Genomic DNA, 14925 nt, shown 5'->3' on the forward strand with positions numbered 1-14925 from the left:
CGCAAGGGTAAGGAGAGAGGGAGGGGGGGGGAGGGGAAGCTCCATTACCGGTGCGCCGGCATAGGTAACCTAACTGGCCCCTGTCGAGTCCTGCCCTTGTCAAGTCCCGCCCCTGCCTACATACCTACCTACGCACTCGTCGCACCCTGTCCAGAATCTGAGTCATTATTATACTACCGTTTGCACGATCTCCTGTGACTGCCTCGCGCGTTAGCGCAGCCAGGACAGCGACGTGGGAAGCAGGGCTCGCGCCAGGGTAGGAACACGATGGGGACCGGGGCGGCCGTCGCGTTGGGCCGCCCCGTCAGGGGAATATGCGCACGTGTGCGAGTGCCAACCACGCCGGCTCTGTCGTGTGCGTGTGTATGCGACGGCGGTGTTGGCGACTGCTGGAAACAGATACCGAGTAGCTCTTGGGGACGCGTAGAACCCTCTCCTCCCGTCTCACCTGGCTGGGATCCAGCATCGAGGGACCCTTGGCCGACGCGCCGGACTACGCTACGTGACGCCAAGGCCGCAGGCTTGGGTGGGATGGGATGGGATCGGGCCGCCGTCCTCGCTCGGGCAGGGTCTCGCACACACACGCACGCACGCGCGCAATGCGCTATGCACGGTAGGCCAAGTAGGCCGGATCTGGCAGGCCAGCGCACAATATACGAGTAGAGCCCGCGAGCGACGACACTACCAGGTCGGTGCGCGCCACATCCTTCCGCTGGCGCTGTGAGCGGCGGTTCTACCTACACAGGTAGGAGGAAACCAGCGAGCGGGACGCGCAGGATTGGGGTGGGGTGGCCGTGAGCGTTCCGCGATCCTGCCTGCGGAGTAGCGTAGAACCCTCGAGGCGGTGTCCCGACGACGGGGCATAGGACGGGGCGTGGGACGGAATGAACGGGGCTGGGTGGCGGCGACAGCGATGGTGGCCGGAGAAAGGGTGCCTAGCCCTAGACCGATCATGACTACATAGGTGCCCACCTCGTGGTTTAAGTGCGGCGCGCGCGGCAGTGTTGAGCTTGTTTGGGTCTTGCTGTCGGTTACGAAGGAGGAGGAGGGCTACGCGTATTAGTGTCTTGGCTGGGAGTTGGGGTGGGGTGGACGGGATCGGTAGAGAAAGAGGAGAAGAAGCATCAGGAGAAGCGGGAGCAGGAGTGGGAGCGGGAGTGGGAGTAGGTGTGGGTGTGAGATGTGAGATGTGAGATGTGAGAAGTGGGGGAGGCTGAGTCGAGAAAAAGGATTTATCTCTCGTCTCTTTTTTATCGGGACGATAATTTCCGTATTTAGCATCAAGCATCACACGCAGCGTCTGCCACACGGAGGGGAAACACGCGTAGCAAGGGGATTCTCGAACCCGGCAACATCTCAGGCCTCGTAGGACGTCGGACGAATGAGACCACCACGGTGAAGAGCGTTCCCTCGTGGGCGAATAGAGAGTGGCTAAGCAAGTAGTAGGCAAGGCCTCCCACGTGTGTGGTAGGGATGGTTAGCGATCGGCCAGATCAGGGGTGTTCCCCCCCTGGTGGTGTGGCGGACGCTGGGATGGCAGGCGACCACCCACCGACGTCCTACGAGAAGTGTCCGGTTTCCAGGCATAAGCGCGGTAAGTGGCTACATCTAGTCCCTACTTCTTGTTCCTCGACACTGAGCCCGTGATGAGGGAAGCACACTGTACGCATACAGGTGTCGAGGCACACGTTATGTTCCAAGGCACGCGTGCAAGTGACTACATACCTACAGAAAGGCCTTGGCAGCAGGATCGTGGAATGAGTCTGCCAATACTTCGCCTCAGAGCCCGTATGCACGATCACGCTCGTGTTCTTAGCGCCGACAGGGACGACCAAAGGTCCGGATGGGCCACGCAAATCGGATTGCGTGCCTAACAATGCCATCTTACTGTAACGTAAGCCGGCAATAGGTAGTGATTTGCCTCGAGACCTATCCGCCGGCCGGGCCCCAGATCCTTTCTTTCTCTCTCTTCCGATCAGCTCAGTGGTATGTTACAAGTCGCAACCTAGGTCGTAGATAGGCAGGTAGGATACGAGCGGAAGGAGGAAGAAGGGAGAGGATTTGGCCAGGTCCAGACATATCGGTAGAGGTCCCCCACGTCGTAATAAGAGTCGATCGACGCCCCTGGCCGCTCTCCGTTTGCATGGTAAGCCAGCAGGCACGTTTTCCCAGAGGGGTTTATGGAGGGGGGTGTGAAGGATCGTTTGATGGGATTCCATTTACCGGGAGCCGACATGGCTTCCACGTGCGGAACAAGGACCGTGGGGGATTATCGGACAATATTGGTCTATACCCTGCGGCGTATTCGCCGAGATTGGAGATGAGTGGCGTGGAAAGAGCAGGAAACTCCCACACGGATGGTCGGCCGTCTACGTGAGGTACGCAGGCCAAGCAGCTAATGCTTCTTCTCCTTCAGGTCGACGTCAAAGGGCCTTGGGCAGCATCGAGCATGCGACACCTGAGATCAACTCGGTCGCAGTTCGCACTCCCAACCCCCTCCAGCCCCCCCCCCCCCCCCCCCATCGGCTCGATGAGCGTTGACCGTCCCTCGCACCGAGACCTACGAGATGGCAGGATTTAACCCGGCGAAAGTAGCTCGCCTACGTAATGAAACGGTAGCCAGGTTGCCCTGGCGGGCAGCCTATATACCCTGCTGCTGAAGAAGAAAAAGGCACACACACACACCTACGTAGTAGGTAGAGAGGAGTTGGGGGGGAGAGGCTCAGGGGGGTGCAGGTCAACTCGTTTATTTGAAACTTGAGTTACTGTCTGTTTTAGGGATCTGGGGGCGTACTTCACGTGTTTTCTATAATAAACGAGTGGCATCAGCACCCAGATAGGTATGGGGTTGCTCTATTCGCGCCTCTGTCTTAATTACCTACCTATCACGATAGGGCTATGCGGCGCCACGGGCTTTTAGCCTCGTCATCTACCCTGATTCTTTCGGCATGGCCGACGAGTTGACTGGCTCGCCGGGCACGAGCCGAAGCACGTTAGACAAGTCCCTCTTGTCACCGCATAATAGGTATACACAGGAGGGGTAGAGGAGGCGGGGGGGGGGTTGGTTGGGAACAGGGGTTGGTGAACGTATGTAGGTACGTGAAAGGTGCTACTATGTACGGAGAATCTCCCTCCTAGGAGGTAGGTTGGTAGATCGCAATCTTCCCTGGGTGTGTCTACGCAGATGTCAACGTAGGAGGCCATTGTAGGCACCGCGCAGGCTCCCTGTGGGCGTGACTAGTAACGACACCCAACCAACATACGTAGTAGTTATGTTTTTTTCCCTGCCTTTACGTACAGCGCATCTCCACCCACGCCGCCTTCTGCCTGGCGCAGATTTGCGGCACGGTTTCTTAGCTTCGAATTAGACAGGTAGGTACGTCGAACCCTACAAGATCACCGTATCGTGCCACTTGTGTATTTTGGAGATCATTCAGCACGGTATTGCCAACTATCATTTATCTCTATGTGACCGTTTCTGTACTTGCATTTCGTCGGTTCGAAATCCTGGATGTAAATGTGGCGATGGTGGAACTACGGCTTCTAGGTGCCGGCATAAATACAGTTGCAATTTGAACACGCCTCCGGCCCATATCGCTACGCACAGGGTGTAAGACTAGGTGGGTGGGCAAAACGGGCTTATACCTATGTCGCGTGGTAGACAAGATTTGTTCCGTTCTGTTCGGCTTCCATGCTTGTGTGAGTGGTGGGAAGGGGGGGGTCTGGTATCCGGGTTCGCTACCGGCTTATCAGCTTCAGAGGGGCGTGGGTAGTTATTGTATCGGCGGTTACGGTGGCTGTGGCGCGTTCCGGAGTTGTAACTATGTAAGGCATGGGTCCTAGAGACACATGCATATTGGGCCTACCTTACAGGACCTTGTCCAACGTTTCATCATGACATCGCTAGGAAGAGATCGCCTGGAAGATGGCTCGGAACTTTGATACTCAGCAAGCCAAATAATGTAGGCATTTCAAAGATTTGTCTAATCATACACAACAGAGGTTACAGAGAACGGTTCCGAATGCGAAATAACGCCCCAGGATTTACTCCCTCTCCCCCAAAGCAACTACCAACGACTAGTGACAGAACGCCTCGCCATAGCGCACCGTGGTAAGATCCGGTGAAATTTAGAATGCAAGCCCGCGCATGGAAAGACTGTCGCCGTCGGTCTGTACTGTGAAGAGGCCGTCCGAAAGACCTGCCCGCTGACGCCATAAAATAGACCTCTCCCTTTGACAGAGGAAAGACGAATAAGGGATGCCGCTAGTTGTTCATGTGCTTCTTGGGGGCATTCTGAGTGCCAGCGTCGAATCGGCTTGAGAAGGTGAAGAGCTGTGACCTGGCGTTCTCGATATGGTCGTAATCAGTGAAGTCTCCGTAGAGGCGATCGGTAACATTCTGAGCGCTTATCGACGAATTGGCTGTGTTTAGGCGGTCGTTTCGCAGCCGAGACTGCTCTTCGGCAGTAGTGAGAGACGGGCAGAACCTGTGGGAACTAGACGTTAGTGGCGGCTAAGTTTCCAGCTACGAGCTGAGGGAACTGACGGGCCCGACGGGCAGCTGCCCGCGTTGTTATTAGTAGACGATGGCTGAGACATTTGGAGACGGCTAAGAGAGCGAATAAGATAGAGAGTATAGTATAGTAGGAGCGGCGGTGATGGTTGTTGTAAGAACAATAAGATAGATGTGAGAGGAGTGATGTGGTATAGGATATAAACTCGAGACTTGGGAGAAGAAGTCGGAGCAGTGTAGGAGGAAAGCGGACGTGTTCTTCTTATGGAGTTCTTTTGGGATTGACTCGTGTTTGGGGTGAAGACTGTGATCAAGACTGGAAGACGCTGGCGGCAGCGAGCCATACTTATATGATGGGACGGGTCTGGGAAAGAGACAGAGAGACGAAGACAGAGGGAGAGAGTGTGCGTGGGTGTGGGTGTAGGTGTGTGCGTGCGGGAGACGTAGGTCTGCTGTGTGGTGTACGCAATGACCTAGAGGAGATAACATCCATTCCTCAGTGGACGATAAAGTTAGGATGGTGTTAATATGGAGCAGTTCGGTCTTATTACTAGGCGTGGCCCCCCCAACCTGGCACAATGTTTCGATCTTCTAGGAGCCATCTTGTACATGGTGAGAGAATCGAACTAAGTCCCAAGGTACCTGGAGTTGGGGGTGATCTTTTACGTCGACGAAAGGAAAAAAAATAAGGCAGACAGGGGGGGTAATTGACGTGCAGGTTGACTAAGTGTGCCGTGCTGGAATTGCCTGCCTCGTCTTATAATAGGTAGCTATCGGATGAGGTACAATCCGGGGGGGGGGGGGGGGGGACCGTCGTTAGGTTATGGGGTCCAAATTCTTCGCAGCTGGAGATGGAGATGATACGAAGACTGGCTAATACAAAGACAACATAAAATATTGGATATCAGTGGGTCACCGGGAAGGAACCGACGGCGGATTTATCATATCCGAATTAGGAAGCGAAGAAAGACGGGTAGACCAGCTAGGGGAGGGTTCAGGGAAATATCTCTCCAACGTAGCCTCATATGGGCCGTCCATTGCTACGTCCTCTGGCTAGTCGTTGTGCGACATCGTGCCTGGTCAAGCCTCGGAAATCAGGTTGAAGAGGAAGAGAAAAGCAGCACTAGTCCACTCGACCGGCGGGGAACATACAGCGGGGGGAACGTCGTCGCAAACCGAAGAGGCGGATAACTTCACGACCTCTTCGGTGTCACCAAGTCGATCGTCCTATCGAGTGCATAGAGAATGATACTGATCCCAGGCTCGGCTACCAAGGATCGAGAGAGAGCCACAGCCAGGGCCGTGTAGCGTGGTTTGGGAGGGGAGGGGGGTACATTGAGAGGCTGGAGATAGAAACGGACGTTATGTAGATTCAGTCTCTTGGATGAGATGAGATTCAGCTCGCTTTGAGACCGTAACGTACTCCCTACCTATCCCCTGTTCTTGGCCCGCCGGGGTGCGAGCTCAATACTTGGGTACTCAGGTATACGCATCCGGGTGGCTGGGACTGTAGGCCTCGTCGACGTTCTCCGCGGCCAAAGATTTCCCACGGGTTTGCCTCGTTTTCCTAGGTCAACCGACTCGTGGTAGCCCTGCCATGCTGCGGCCGGTCCTCGAGTGCAGAATCGGCTAAGAGAATGTTCTCTTTTTCTGCCTTTTTATTTTATTTAAATAAAAAGGCGCCAACGAAAAAAACAGAAAGGAATAGAAAAAGAACGGAAAAGCAACGGCCGCTGGCAAGAGGCAAAGAGTTTTGAGGATCTTGGGGGATTGCGCGGGCTCGCTTCCGTAAAAATAGATGGAAGCACAAAAGGTGGCCTGGTATCGTTCGCGCGCACGGGACAGATACACATCAGGTGCGCCGGGGAGGTCTTTCTAAGGCCTATTCTACCGACGATGCCATTCGTTCTTCCGTCCCTCAACTGAAACGGACGCTTGACGCGGAATGGTGGGGGTTTTGCGAGGTAATACAGTTGCTTGTAGGGTGTCCGTACCCCAATGCTAGGGTGATAACCAGGTAGCCGTCATTACAACCCGAAGGTACCGACGGCCAAGGTCACCGCTGTGTGTCTCACTCGCACGCGTCTTTCTCGGCTTTCTCACGCAGTTTGTTCCTAGGACGAATTGCAGGGCAAGCTGGGCAGCCGGGCAGGTCTGTGTTGCGTTGACTACATGGCAACGACTCAGCCGCCCAGCGGAGGCCTCTGCCTCTCGCGGTGCGTTTGTGGAACTGAAACCAAGACCAACCCTACTCGATATGGCTACACAGGCGGCATTGTCTGAAGATCTCTCTCGCCTAGACTAGACGTGGCATCGAGAGAAAGGGAGGAGAGGAGGAGAGGCGAGACGGGGAAGGCAGGGGGGAAGAAGAGAAGCTGTACCTCGTAGAGCTCCAGTTACGCACCCTCCCTAACGCTGCGGCACGCGACCCGGAGCCGTGCTAACCGCCCAGCAGGCTAGGACCGTCCGTACGATTTACTCCTCTTCACTGCTAGAAAGGCTAGGCTCCAGAGCTGCCGGATATCGCTTTCTGTGACGCAACACTGGTTAGTTAACGATCCCCGTCACCTCTGATGGTGTGTTCACAAACCAACTGGGCTCTGTCCGTCAGGAGGTGCTAAGGCACCCAGCGGCATGTATCGGAAGTCGCCGTCGCTATACGCCCAACTCCAGACTTCGCTGCTGAGATGCTCGCTATTCGCGTCGATCAAGTCCCATAGATGGTTGTACGCTTCGAGAACGCGCCCGCGCAAGGCGGCATCGGCACAGAATGCAAGCTGCTCGTACTCGCATCGTTCAAGCTGTCTCTCCAACCCTGCCGCCATCATGGCAAGCTGCCAACTCCAGACTACGGCACCGTGGTACGCGCTTTGGGAAAACTCCTCAACCTTAACGGTCGCCTCGCCGTAAGCGGGGTTGGCGATAACGAGCCCGACGGGGGTGGAAAGGCCTAGAGGGAATGGACGGATGATGTTGTATGCCGTTTGGGAAAGGAAGGCGGACAATTGAACTTGATCGGTGCTGTTTAGGAGGAAAAGCCGGAAGCAATCGTCTGTGTTCATTACTTTGACAAGTGGCTGGCCGCCTTCCCCGTCGAGTGCGAGGCCGTGAAACATGACTGGCGAGTCTAGGCTACCAATGTCAATCTTCCCAGGAAACCCTGTTTGGCTAATGTAGCCATCGACGAGGTCTTGGGCCCTGTCTGCTGTGATATTCACCTGAAAGAACGAAAGCGTATTGTCTTCCCAGAACGTGGAGCGCCTGCTCGCTATAGTGCTCCAATCTGGATGCGAGGGGAAGAGTCCGCTACTCGATAGCGACGCAATCGCCTTGAGTGCCGCCGGCACTAGAGCTGTATTAACATCATAAGGAACACGGCCCCCGCCTAAGCCATTACCACTGTCGCGCCACTGTCCTACCGTCTGGCCTTTGCGGAGGTGTATTAGGTTTTGCTTCACGGGTGAGTCTTCGAAACTAGCTGTCAGTTTCATGATCTTTTCCGCAGTAGCTAGGCAAAGATCCGCATATTTCATCCCGCGGCTCGACGGGAGGACAGATGCCGCGGTGGCAAGGAAGGCCTCGCGGCGCACTTGTCCGATCCTAGAGCGGGTCAGATACTCGTCAATGGCGATGAGCAGAAAGAAATCCGTATCGATCATCTTGTAATCGCAGAGAGGGTCCGCGCTGTCGATGCCCCGCTGGCCGTTAAGGTAGGATGCGTAGTCGCCAATTGTTTCTTCGTGACATACACTTCCATCATTTGGGTCAATTCGCTCGATAGCCGCACCGAGGATAGCTTCGACAGCTCCTCCCTCTCCTTCGCTGAGGACAGGCCGCAGGAGAAGGAGCGAGATTAGGCTATCACGTCCAAAGTACGTCAGGAACCTCCAAGCACCAGCCAGGATCTTCGATTTGTAGGAAAGGAAAATGAGCGAGTCTACCTCAGCCTGGTGTTGCGAAATGAGGGAGTGAGATGTGGGGTTGAGGACATCCGTCGCACTGAGTTGGTCGAGGTGCGGATAGCTGTGCCAGGCGTTAAAGAGATAAGAACCCGGCGCCAGACGCGGACGGCCATTTTCGATGGGTATCGAAGTTTTGTCGACGCGGTGCATTGTTAGGAACATCTCCGTGGTCCTATCAAGCCACACGCGGTTAAGCTGGATTCCCCCATCGGGCAGCTGATGGGTCTCGATAGCACGTTGAATTTTTGGCGGGAGAGTACTTGGCCCTTCGGCGAAATCTCGTATCGTTCTGATACTCCCCAAAATGGCCAGGTCCAAGACTGCAGATGAATTGAGAGACAAGACACCCGTCACGCCGCTGACCAGCGGAGTTATCGTGTGGTTGGTGCCGGTGGTGTTCTCGAGAAAGATGCCGAGTGACCCATCAACACCACTGGATGGCGAGAAGTAAGCCACAAGGCCACTATTCCCAGCTGGCCAAGCAATCTTTTCACGAGGCTTAGCTCCGTTACCACGACGCAACTATCAGGGGTTGGGGAGATTTTGATTCTTACGAGAAGTCTTGGGCCAGTAATTTTCAGATTACTATCGTGGAGCGGACTGGTTACCACAACTTGACTCGCACTGCCACAATCTGACACAAAATAATTCTCGTACGGAGGGTCACTCAGGTGAAGATAAGTAGGTGCACACGACGCCCCATCAGCCCCCTCGGAGGGCGGTTTGATGGGAGAGTCGGGATTTTGGGATGGGACCAATCGCCCATTCTCACACCTTGAGATCGTCAGCAGAGCTATCTGAGACGCACAGACCGGCGACTTTCACGAGTATCTTTGGGGTAGATAGCAATCACCGCCGCATCGCAAGGTGCGCTTTCTATCAAGAACGGGGCAGAGGAACTTCACGCGGTAACAGGTGTGCTTATCTCGGCATTAGAAACGAATCAGATCCAGTGCGTGATGCGACGCAAACTAACATTGTCGATGGAGTACCTAGAGCTACCACAAGGTAGCAGGCCGTCGCTGACGAGGGGAGCGGGGCGCGGGCGTTGACGAGGTAATATAACGGCCAGCAGCAACCCTACTAACATAGTGACGAAAATGGCGAAGTGACAAGGCGAATTGCCCCTCAGGCGGCCGAAGCGACGATTCTTCGCTGTCGTCAGGGGCTGGCCGTCTATACGGATCGAGGGCAGCTGGGCAGAACCGGAAGCGACACCACGGCTCTCCAGGGGAATGCTGAGAGGATCATCTTCCAGCAAAGCTTGGTCGTCATCGCCATCATCGCGTACGGGGCGGTTTCTGGCTCCCCATCGGAGGAAAAGGCCTAAGATCGGTAGCCGGCCTGGCCTTAAAGACTGACCCTCAGACATGATATCCCAGGATCCGGCCTCACGTAAGGACTATCGCTCCCGGTCGTACCGGCACATGCAACGCGGCGGCCAGCTACGCGTAGCCCATTCGAGGAGTGCTCTGCGTGGCTGGACGATGACTGAGGTGGCGGAGATGCGAGGAGCTTCAGATGGGCAATCATTGAAATATTTCCTAAGGTGAGAGTAACGACACAGGGAGACGAGATTCCGATGGACGGCGTGTTGGGGTTAGTAAAGAGAGAGCAAGTTGAAATGGATCGAGTTCATGATAGGAACCGACGGATCGTCGGACTTGTCTGAAGGGAAATGGCCTGTAGTTACGTAATCCGCCGGCTTGCTGGGAGACCAGGTACCTGCTGGGCCTTTAGGGCTTGAGGTAAGTCAGAGTTACCTAGGTAACTTAGTGGGCCGGCTTTAGGTACCTACAAGGGATGACAGTCGGACTTCGGATCTATCGGACCCACTACTTCCCGCCCCCCCGGGGTCCCTCCACTCAAGCGAGTATCCGTTTGTATATGCTCAGTAAATACCCGGGTCAGGTGGCCGCAATGCGAGGAAATCTGCACAAAATCCTAACGGGCCATGTAGAGAAGACCAACGTGGAGGAGGCGACGTAGGAGGTCGGAATTCCGGCGTCTTGACGAATACATGTATTTGTTCTCGTCCGATTATGGTGTAGGAATCCGGAGCCAGAGACTAGGACACGCGTAGCCCATCCTATAGCACTCTACACTCTTGTCCCAGCGTAGGCCTTCGTAACCCCATCGCCTTGACCTACGCGCTCATGCGCGTGAAACATGTGCGTCCCTATGGCACCGCTGTCTCGGGAAACCCGCTCAATTTCACGCCGCGTCCGCGCCCACAGCCTCCTTGAGCCGCGCGAGCCGGCTGTCGAGCCACGCCCGCTGCCACGCCTCGACTTTGCCGCCGAGCACGGCGCACGTCGCCGGCTCGAGCAGCACGACGCCGCGCGCGACCGTCGCGCCCCGCCGCAGCATCATCTTCTCGCCGATGTTCAGCACGCCCACGCCCACGCGCTCGATCCGCTTCAGCTCCACCCCGTGCACCTTCTGACCCTGGCAGTCCTGCAGCACCAGCCGGTGCGTCGCGTTGGCGTTGGCACGCGCAGCTGCGGCAGCAGAGGCGGCAGCACTCCCGCTACTCCTACCCGCAGCGGTATCTTCGCCGGCACCGTCTTCGTCGTCGTCGCCGTCGGCGGCGTTGCGGATTGGTAGGCGGACGATCTCGCGGCCCTTGGTCTGCTCGCCGCGGGCGATGGCCTCGAGCTCCTCGACCTGCTCCCACTTGCTCCTGGATAGGTTCTCGACGTCGAGGACCTGGACGGGGATGTCTTCCGCCAGCTTGATCTCTGTGACCTCAGGGTTGACCAGGTTCGCGGGAAACGCGGGCGCGGGCGCCTCGAGCAGACCCGGGGTCGTCAGGTCGACGGCCAACAGACGCGTCTTGATCGTAGCCACTAGCGCTGGCAGGGGGGGAAGCGGGTTTCGGTTTGGCAGGGCGCTCTCTATCCAGGCCGACGACGGGATCGGGAAGGCCTGTGCCTGGAGACTGGAGCGTATCTGTGTCGGTAGGCCCAAACTCATGGTGAAAGCTGGGATGGTGAGATATTGATGAATAGGAATTCTCATCGTTTGCGGCTTCGATTTTGATTTTGATCACAAGTAGCGTCGGACATTGCTGGCAGACATACCCGAGAGTGGGTTTTCCGTTCAGAAAGGGGAAGCTTCTAAAAATCTACAGCGAAATTACATCTCGATTATAAGTTTTCTTCTTACGGGAAACGAACCGGGTGAGATGTTGTCGACGACATACCGGAATACTGAAGAAGCTACGCAGTAAATATCGATTAAGGCTAGTTATGGGCAGGTAATCTTGGCGTAACTCGTCAAAATACCCTAACTAAACCGGCCCCGGACCCGTTTTCTTAGGTCCTAATTAGTCAGTAGATTACTTTCCTAACTTGCCGTAGAGCTTGCGCCACAGTGGCTTTTATAGGCCTAAATGGTCCCCTAAGCTACCAATACCTACATGTAGGATTAGTACCCCAGGATTAGTACAGGTAGGATTAGTACACCCAGCCAGTGCCGAGATCCCTTCGACTAGAAACTAGGTACGTCGCCGATTTTGGCATTCTCAGTCTCCACGTGCCATCAAGGAGCCGATTCTCATGAAATATCCACTTCACCCCAAAGAATCTCCCAGTCCACCCCCTCCGGCGTATTAAGAGAACAATTGCGTGCCTCATCATAGCATTCGAGACCAATTAACCAAAAACATGTCCACTATCGCCTCGCCCCGAGAGCCGCAAGGTCCTCTGGTGCGACGAACGCCCTCACAGCAACAGGGTCCATTCGCGACGCCGACCTCGTCCGCGCGTCCGAGCCTCGATACCACGCGGTCGCGGTCTCCTATGGGCTCCCCGAACCCCAATAGTGGCAGCCCCAACCCCAATGCCCACCCGCATCCCAATACCACAGCGGCTACGACGACGAGACGCAACCGCGCCGCGCTGCGCGAGTACTACAACATCAAGAAGCCCTCCACGGCCACGCCCCCCCCACAAGTCGAGGTCACCGACCCCTTCGGCGAAACCGGCGGCATCCACGAGCAGTATTCCGAGGTTCCCCCGAGCGAGATGGACAAGGAAGACTTCGACGCCGACGCCTTTGTCAAGAAGGCCCTCGCCGAGAACAGCATGGAGGAACTGTTGCGGCTGTATACGCGCGTCCTCGGCGAGACGCGGGCCCTCGACGCTGAGAAGAAGGCCCTCGTCTACGACAACTTCAGCAAACTGATCGCCGCCACCGAGACCATCCGGAAGGTTTGTTCTGTCTTCCCGTCTGTGGGATCGCCAGCTGCTAATCGCCCGACAGATGAGGACGGGCATGGACCCGTTGAACCCGATGGCCTCTACGCTCGACCCAGCCATCGCCCAGGTCTACTCGCAAGCCTCGGCGATACGAGACTCAGTACGAAAATCTATCCCCGATCCCAGCACGACGAGAGACCAAACAGCGGACGCACGCCAAGTGAGAGCACGGACAAGGCAGCTAGCTATCGCAGCCCTAGATGCTCCCGATAAAGTACGGGCGCTCGTTGCCGACGGACACCTGGAAGACGCAAGGGAGGCATGGAAGACCCCGCGAAAGCTACTGACGATCTGGAAGGAAAAGGGCCAGGGCGGCATCGACGTGGATGCATGCATAGAAGACGGTGACGCAGCTCTCAGGGGCGAGCCGAGCAAGGGTAATTGGCGAGAGACGGCCGGGAAGAAAGACTGAATGTGTCCACCGATCCTCTGCGAACTGTCGGCTAAATCGGGACAAGATTTCACTCATGGCCAACACCCGCCCACACACAAACTCAGCACAGACCGGAGAGGGAAAAGCTGCGCGTTTCAATTACAGCGTCGACGAAGCCAGGGACCACAATGTGGGCCCCTATGCTAAAGCTCTTCGACGTCAACTACCTCGTATGGGTCACAGTCTTCCGTGCTCACAACCACGCGAGTATTCCCATACCTCGTTGTCTCTAGCTCAACTTCTAGCATGGGCTTCAACCTCGTCTCTAGGTACTTCCGCTCTGAGTTGCTGTGGAAGACGGTGACGACGATCTGGCCCAGCTCCGTGTGCCGAAGGGCGTAGTGGTGCGCCATCTCCCCCGTCACCAGGACCTGGGCATCGGTATCTTTCAACACGTCGGACCCTGAGCCCGCGCAGACAGCTACCTTCGAGATCTGGCGCATCCCGGTGCCGTCCCTACACGAAGACGGAATGGCGATCATCATATAGCGTTGGCCACCCAGGCCGGCGGATAGTCGCTTCAGAAGGGCCCGCAAGGAGACGGGCCGAGCCAGCTCCACCACTCGTCCATAGCCGCAACCCTCGCATCCTTGCGGCAGAGGTCGAGAAATAGGTTGGACGACTGTGCGTTGCACCTGGGGCTCCCCATCTAGCAGTATGTCGCAGAGCCAGTCATTTAGGCCTCCGCTCGCCGCATCCACGGCTGTGTGGGGGCAGTATACGGAGACCCTCGCAGCCGCGAGGCGCAGGAGGGAGGTCTGCATCGGGTCTTGCGTGGTGAGAGATTTCAACGGTCTGAAGATGACAGGGTCTGTGTCATGGGGCGTTAGAGGCATCGTCCTTACTTAGCTTAGATAGGATGGGGGGAGGCGAGGCTCGTACGGTAGCAGATAATCATCTTGGCCCCTTCGGCCAGTGCCTCGTCGACCACCGCGGACGTCAAGTCGTTAGTGAGAAGGACGGTGCCGCTGGCCTCATCGTCATCAGTTTCGGACGTAGAAGGCCGCGGTGCTTGTCCCAGCAATACTACGTCGGCTTCCGTCAGCTCCTGCACTCATTCTTGTGCATATCTCGCGTGCGCTTGCTTCTTACATCCGGTGTTGTCCCACGCGCGATCCGCGAGCTCTTCTGGGAAACTAAGAGTTTGCATCAGTATATTTCGCGGAGACAAGATACAGGATCACCATGAGCGAGTCCGCCCTAGTAAGGTACTAACAGCGTCCGCATCGCGGCAATGACCGCGTCGGTAAGGGAGGTTGGAGGCTCTGCCATGGCGCGAGACGATGAGGAGCTGAAGGCGCGGTGCCGGCGCTGTGGCGGTAGTAGTGGTCGACGTAGATCCGGTATATAGTAGGACTGGCGTGGTAGAATTAGGAGGTTCCTGCAACTGCTATGCTGTCTTGCTCTCTTCCTATTGAGGTCAAGGGCAGGAGGCAGGCCAGAAATTGCACCCCTAGTTAGGTAGAGGGACGGAGCAGAAAATAGCGAGAGTCTAGGATTCGGTTTTAGTAGGTTGTAGGTTTGTCTTGACACGGACAAGGAACTCATGGCAAGCTCGCGACTGTATACGAGCTGCCCGCAATTCCTGCTGGCGAGCCGAACCCCAATCCAGCCCAGCTATCTCGCGGCGGATTGGGATAGATCAGAGCCTGAGGTAGTGGCATCCGCGAACGTTTTACGCTTAGGTCGGCGAGACGGCAGGTCGGCGCCAGTCGAGGCAGCTTGGCCGTTTATCTTATCTAGGCGCCATCGACA

General features: G+C 56.3%; 5 protein-coding genes across 5 annotated transcripts; 1 reads left to right on the forward strand and 4 right to left on the reverse strand.

The window, feature by feature from the left end:
* Positions 1 to 3767: 3767 nt before the first annotated feature.
* Positions 3768 to 5326, reverse strand: GGS23DRAFT_565535 (uncharacterized protein). Its single transcript, XM_051516220.1, has 2 exons — positions 4547 to 5326; positions 3768 to 4487 (listed from the first exon to the last, which is right to left on the reverse strand). The coding sequence occupies exons 1-2, from the start codon at positions 4855 to 4857 to the stop codon at positions 4265 to 4267; spliced, it is 534 nt and encodes a 177-aa protein (XP_051372523.1). The 5' UTR covers positions 4858 to 5326; the 3' UTR covers positions 3768 to 4264.
* A 1341-nt stretch (positions 5327 to 6667) lies between these two features.
* On the reverse strand, positions 6668 to 10304 carry GGS23DRAFT_515454 (carbohydrate-binding module family 52 protein). Its single transcript, XM_051514592.1, has 6 exons — positions 10274 to 10304; positions 9452 to 10200; positions 9301 to 9395; positions 9030 to 9249; positions 7104 to 8973; positions 6668 to 7043 (listed from the first exon to the last, which is right to left on the reverse strand). Exons 2-6 carry the CDS (start codon positions 9845 to 9847, stop codon positions 6970 to 6972), a joined length of 2655 nt encoding a protein of 884 aa, XP_051372524.1. The 5' UTR covers positions 9848 to 10200; positions 10274 to 10304; the 3' UTR covers positions 6668 to 6969.
* Positions 10305 to 10689: 385 nt separating this feature from the next.
* On the reverse strand, positions 10690 to 11451 carry GGS23DRAFT_596312 (uncharacterized protein; the record flags this gene model as incomplete). Its single annotated transcript, XM_051518461.1, has 1 exon — positions 10690 to 11451. One exon carries the CDS (start codon positions 11449 to 11451, stop codon positions 10690 to 10692), a length of 762 nt encoding a protein of 253 aa, XP_051372525.1.
* Positions 11452 to 11951: 500 nt separating this feature from the next.
* GGS23DRAFT_515612 (Vps51/Vps67-domain-containing protein) lies at positions 11952 to 13231 on the forward strand. Its single transcript, XM_051514594.1, has 2 exons — positions 11952 to 12689; positions 12742 to 13231. Exons 1-2 carry the CDS (start codon positions 12144 to 12146, stop codon positions 13147 to 13149), a joined length of 954 nt encoding a protein of 317 aa, XP_051372526.1. The 5' UTR covers positions 11952 to 12143; the 3' UTR covers positions 13150 to 13231.
* GGS23DRAFT_515609 (NGG1p interacting factor 3) lies at positions 13132 to 14853 on the reverse strand. Its single transcript, XM_051514593.1, has 4 exons — positions 14387 to 14853; positions 14263 to 14306; positions 14053 to 14196; positions 13132 to 13981 (listed from the first exon to the last, which is right to left on the reverse strand). The coding sequence occupies exons 1-4, from the start codon at positions 14716 to 14718 to the stop codon at positions 13314 to 13316; spliced, it is 1188 nt and encodes a 395-aa protein (XP_051372527.1). The 5' UTR covers positions 14719 to 14853; the 3' UTR covers positions 13132 to 13313.
* Between the last annotated feature and the right edge of the window lie 72 nt (positions 14854 to 14925).

This window comes from Durotheca rogersii (genome assembly GCF_024521655.1).
Source record: "Durotheca rogersii strain YMJ 92031201 chromosome Unknown GGS23scaffold_8, whole genome shotgun sequence".
Classification (NCBI taxonomy): Eukaryota; Fungi; Ascomycota; class Sordariomycetes; order Xylariales; family Xylariaceae; genus Durotheca; species Durotheca rogersii.

Excerpts from the sequence above, each read along its gene's own strand:
- GGS23DRAFT_565535 (XM_051516220.1), bottom strand. The coding sequence starts at position 4,857 with ATGGCTCGCTGCCGCCAGCGTCTTCCAGTCTTGATCACAGTCTTCACC. Across the intron at positions 4,488-4,546 it reads GGCAGCTGCCCGTCGGGCCC|GTTCTGCCCGTCTCTCACTA; the intron begins GTCAGTTCCCTC and ends TAGTTCCCACAG.
- GGS23DRAFT_515454 (XM_051514592.1), bottom strand. The coding sequence starts at position 9,847 with ATGTCTGAGGGTCAGTCTTTAAGGCCAGGCCGGCTACCGATCTTAGGC. Across the intron at positions 8,974-9,029 it reads TTACTGGCCCAAGACTTCTC|CCTCGTGAAAAGATTGCTTG; the intron begins GTAAGAATCAAA and ends AACGGAGCTAAG. Across the intron at positions 7,044-7,103 it reads TGACGGACAGAGCCCAGTTG|AAAGCGATATCCGGCAGCTC; the intron begins GTTTGTGAACAC and ends GTTGCGTCACAG.
- GGS23DRAFT_515612 (XM_051514594.1), top strand. The coding sequence starts at position 12,144 with ATGTCCACTATCGCCTCGCCCCGAGAGCCGCAAGGTCCTCTGGTGCGA. Across the intron at positions 12,690-12,741 it reads CCACCGAGACCATCCGGAAG|ATGAGGACGGGCATGGACCC; the intron begins GTTTGTTCTGTC and ends ATCGCCCGACAG.
- GGS23DRAFT_515609 (XM_051514593.1), bottom strand. The coding sequence starts at position 14,718 with ATGAGTTCCTTGTCCGTGTCAAGACAAACCTACAACCTACTAAAACCG. Across the intron at positions 14,307-14,386 it reads ATTGCCGCGATGCGGACGCT|TTTCCCAGAAGAGCTCGCGG; the intron begins GTTAGTACCTTA and ends GCAAACTCTTAG. Across the intron at positions 13,982-14,052 it reads CAAGATGATTATCTGCTACC|ACCCTGTCATCTTCAGACCG; the intron begins GTACGAGCCTCG and ends CCCATGACACAG.